A 5,024-nucleotide genomic window follows, 5' to 3' on the forward strand; every position below is an offset into this window, starting at 1 on the left:
ATATATATAATATATATAAAGGCATAGGCTTAGCTCTGTGGGAAGCCATTTGCTTTCCAGCCACATGGTTCCAGTTTCAGTCCCACTGCATGGCACTTTGTGTCTTCTGTTATACCCCTGAGCCAACCTAACCCAGTCATGGGGGGAAATATTGCCTTTCTTGGAAACAAGTGGGGGTTGGTGACAGGAAGGGCATTCACTTGAAGAAAATCTGCCTTGATACACTCCATCTTTTTCATGCAAGCATGGAAAAGTAGGCATTAAAATGATGTGTGTATGAGGATAAGGCAGCTTGGCTGGCTGTGTGATTAAGAAGTTTACTTTGCAGCCATGTGTTTTGGGTTCAGTCCCACTGCATAGCACCTTGGATAAGCAACTTCTACTTTAGCCGTGGGCCAACAAAGTCTTGTGAGCGGATTTGGTAGATGGAAACTAAAAGAAGCCCAATCATGTCACATTTTTTAATGAAACCTTTCATAATTTAAAGCAGAAGGATGTAAATCATGATAGTCCCATCGTTTGTATGTGAGGAACAATGTTCAATACAACCTTTATTTGAGAGCATGATTTGTAAGATTTTAGGCAGCTGTTTTCAACAGGTGGAGCAATAACTAGAGATAATTGCATGTGTGTGTGTATTAAACCTTGTCGTGTCTGGTATTTAGCAGTGTTCCATAGCTGCAATACATTTTTTTCTGTTATGTAAATATATAGATTTCAGACAAATCTAACCTATATATAAAAGGGAGGTGTAATGTTGCATAACGACAAAACCTATTGTATTTTAATTTGAAACAAGCCTTTCTCTCTGCCCATTATTTAACATATTTTAAACAAAAAGTTAAAAGATTGGAAATGTATATTTCTTAACCCTTTACTTGGACATTGTGAACAAACTTAGGAAAATGCTTTAAACAGGCAAAGGGTTGAGATTATGAAACCTATTGCAGTTAATCAAACTAGCTCAGTTGAAGACATTAAACTGAAGATCTAAAAGTTCCCTGCTTCAGTCTTTGGTTTTGGCAGGATAGAAATTATTACTGATTGAAATTTCTCTAATTAGACTGGCTTAGAAGTTGGAAATCATGTCAGTTTTATCCCCCACTTACTCAATCTTCAACCCCCACCCCCTGTGAGACATTGCCATAAATCGTTAGTTCACACGGCCTTGACAAAGTGTCTACAAAATTTGAAATTCAGAACTTGATTTAGTTTCAAATAAAGAAATAAACTCTTATCTATTCTGTACTCTCTCCTTAAAGAGAGACTTAGAAACAACTTGCTTGGGCAGGTGCTGCCAATCGAAAGCTCTGCCTACTGACAACAGTAGGTTACAAGGAGCATCAGATGAGAATGTGCTCTGTTTTGGAGCCTTGCTTTTTAGCAACTTTACAGTTTTCCACTCCCACTTCCAGATGTGAGGCCCTACTTACTGGATCAGCTGTCTAGTATTTGATCTTAACTTAGGTCCTTCATTTTGGGATCTTCAATACCATTCAAATTATGGAGTCATACAGGACTGATTTGTCATACAGACATCTATACATTACTTTAAACACTTTCTGTCATACCTTTTCAGCCTTACCCAATGGCTGGCCCTCTCAACTGTTGATTGGATTTCCTTTTAAGATGGTGTTAGTTTGGCAATGGATTTCTCTACTCGGTATCAGGACAATAAACACTCTAACCCACTGTATCTATAAATATTTCTGATTTTCATTTTTTACCTGGGTCTCCTTCATGTGGCTTTTAACTTACTAAGCCCTATGGCTCATTTTAGCATCAGAAATGCTAATATCTGCATCTCATAATAAAATTGAATCAGCTCTTGATATAGAGTTTTCCATAGCAACTTGAGTATATAAACTAATAAAATAGAATTTTCAAAGGAAAGTGATTGGGCACAGTTCATTTGGACACTGATGATTTCTCATTCATACTTTTCGGTACTTGAGGCAAACACAGACACGTATATATACAGATAGAGAGAGCGGGCAACATTGCAATTTATCAATTGAACACAACTGACATAAGCACTGTCCTCCTCATGAAAGCATGTGACTTAGTGGTTAGTGTATTTGGCTCACAATCATAAAGTTGTGAGGTCAATTTGAGCAAGACACTTTATTCCACATTCAGCTGGCAGAAATGAGTTTTGTATCTGTATTTCAAAAGGCCGGCATTGTCGTATTCGGTGTGTCTGGCTGAAACTCTTAGAGAACTACATTAAGGCTATCTGTGTCTGTGGAGTACTCAGCCACTTGCACATTAATTTCACAAGCAGACTTTTCCATTGATCAAATTAACTGAAACACTTGTCATCATGACCAACGGAGTACCCAGCCAGCTTCTCATGTACTTAAAGAGAAATGTACCCTCGCATAAACAGAGGAGTGAAAGAGGGATAGACATTTAAACATCTGATGTCAAATAAGTCAGCATTGAATTAGCAGTGCCAAAATACTACCTCCCCATTTATTGAGGCATGGACCTTGTGACAATAGTGTGCTCATGGCAGATCTAGCCAGCTTACCATTTTCCTTACTTTACTAGTAGCAGACATGCAGTTTAGGAAATGCATGGCTGTTTGTTATAACAAATTTCTAGACCATTTCCAATGTGAAACATTTATTTTGTAAATCTTATGTTTTTCTCTTCTAGGTAAAAAACAGAAGAAGCGGAAAGGAAAGACTTTTAATCTAAATGACTTTCTGGCAGATGAACAGCGTGGGTTACCTGGGGGACCAGGTAGCAATATTGTGCGGACAAGGCAGACAATGAATTCTTGGGCGGAAGAGGCTGCAAGTCTTGATCTTGATGGTAAGTATATTAAGAAATAAAAGCTATTTTGAGGCACTTGCCTGCTTTTCTGTCACACCTTTCAAATACTGAAATATCAAACAAATCATTTTAAGAGGGAAACTCCAAGTAGATGAAGTTACCACTCCGGAGTGGTTGGCGTTAGGAAGGGCATCCAGCTGTAGAAACTCTGCCAAATCAGATTGGAGCCTGGTGTAGCCATCTGGTTTCACCAGTCCTCAGTCAAATCGTCCAACCCATGGAAAGCGGACGTTAAACGATGATGATGATGAATATTGGGTTAAAAATCCCTTGAATAGAAAAAAATGGCAATGGCTGCCTGTGGAATGGTAACACATCTCAGTCATCAACTTTTTTCTATCCAAGAGTGTTTTTGACCCATTATTTTACATGTTATCTATAGCTTTATCTATGAGTTCTACCATTAAAACAATTTATTTGATATCTCAATGTTTCTAATTTAAAAAAATGCTTATTAAAATATCACTTTTTCTTCAATATTTGCATAAGTTGTGACAGCATTCAGTGAAGTGTATGACGAAATGTTTGTGTATCATTTTGCCCATTCATGTGGCTGTGATGGGTTTCAATAAACTAGCCTGTGTTAACTTCAACATAAACAGTACTGATGAATTAGAAATGCACATTTTCTCTGCTAACCTTTACCTAAGTAATTTAAGTATCTGGTATGTTTAGTTCAACAGATATCATCAACTCTTTTAAGTACAGTTCCACAAGTACACGACTGTGTCCTGAAATATATGTAACAGCAATTTAAAACATTAATGTTTTCTTTTCAATTTTTGAGCATCATATGGTGGTTAGAATTTGGTGATATTTATTTGTTCATTGTTTATTTATTATTAATTAATAATTCAAAAATAGGAGAGCTTCCAAGCTCTCATTTCAGTGCCATCTATATCATATTGGTCAGAATTTGTTGATTCTTGGCAGGAGTGGAGTGATCATGTAGTTATCACTGCATCAATGCTGTTGTTAGTAATTTAGTGTCATAAAACTTGTGAACTTCAAAGCAAAGCTCGTTGGGTATTCAAAACTTTTTCCTAAAGCAACTTTTGTCAAGCTGAGTGATGAAACTAAATATGCACATCAACAGACCAACACTGCCTTCATTGCATCAATGTGGGAAATGATAATATATCTTGGAATGCATTTTTTAATGGGAGTGGTGCAGCTTTTTAGTTACAGGAAATACTAAACACATGTCAGCTCTGAAACACAAAATCAGTGCCCAGGAATAAAAAAAATCTTGTAAATATATGTGAAAACATCTACCTATAATCAACTCGCCTCTCTTAAGAAGTTGGGTAAGGTGAGAAAATATAACCAATTTTAAAAGAGTTTGATATTTCCATAGCTTTATATAGTTGAATCGCTGCACATCAATACAATTTATCATTGTTATGGGAAATACGAAATGCAGTTAAATATTAAATAATAAAATTACTGAATTTCATTGGATGGAGTAGAGGTGCTTGACACTTGTTATCTTACATAGTCATGAATTCAAACCTTACTTCTCTTAATTTATCAGTTAACAAGAAGTTTTTTTGTTTTTTTTTATGCACCCTTTAGTGATAAGTGTGATGACGTATAGCTGTAAAAAGATCCGCTCCCTGTATGTGCATTCTATCATCCTATTTGAGTGCTATGAATGTGTTGTTGGGAAAAGATTAGTTTTATTATTTTGATAGAATCTGTGGTGCATTTATGAATCAAAATTCATTGAACTCTTGTCTGTGTTTTTTAATCAATTTTTTATTTGGAAATATTTTACTACACAAATTTCATTTTAGAAGAAGTTATATTTGTCTTTTAGGTGCTACCTCCATATATCAGGGTTTGGTAGAGGCTGCATCATGGAAAATGTATCTTATTTTAGAAATCTAATTCTAGGAGGAAAATTTCATAGTCACCAAATCCCTATCCACATAGCAAGGCAGTGCCTATCAGGCACATGATAGATGCCTGTTATAAAAACAAAATTGGTGGGCAAACCAGTGGCATTCTTGTGCCTGTTGTTGAGCAAAATCACCAAACAATGGTCACCTCCACCTATTTGATGGTTTGCTGCTCTTCATTTAATTGTCCTGCAGTTCTCAAACATTGTGGTTTATGTTTTTCTCACAAAATATGCATGTCTTACATGCCAAAACAATACAGTATTTACTTCAAGATTGCCC

The 5,024-nt window shown here is 36.1% G+C and overlaps 1 protein-coding gene across 3 annotated transcripts in view; it reads left to right on the plus strand.

Moving 5' to 3' along the window:
- The window catches only part of LOC106869481 (eukaryotic translation initiation factor 4B), a 34,002-nt gene that overhangs the window by 8,736 nt on the left and 20,242 nt on the right, over positions 1-5,024 (plus strand). For all 3 annotated transcript variants that reach the window (XM_014915238.2, XM_052968646.1, XM_014915237.2), the window contains exon 3: positions 2,662-2,820. In XM_014915238.2, coding sequence (XP_014770724.1) covers positions 2,662-2,820 — 159 coding nt within the window. The remainder of the gene's footprint in view (positions 1-2,661; positions 2,821-5,024) is intronic.

This window comes from Octopus bimaculoides, chromosome 6 (genome assembly GCF_001194135.2).
Source record: "Octopus bimaculoides isolate UCB-OBI-ISO-001 chromosome 6, ASM119413v2, whole genome shotgun sequence".
In the NCBI taxonomy this organism is placed as follows: domain Eukaryota; kingdom Metazoa; phylum Mollusca; class Cephalopoda; order Octopoda; family Octopodidae; genus Octopus; species Octopus bimaculoides.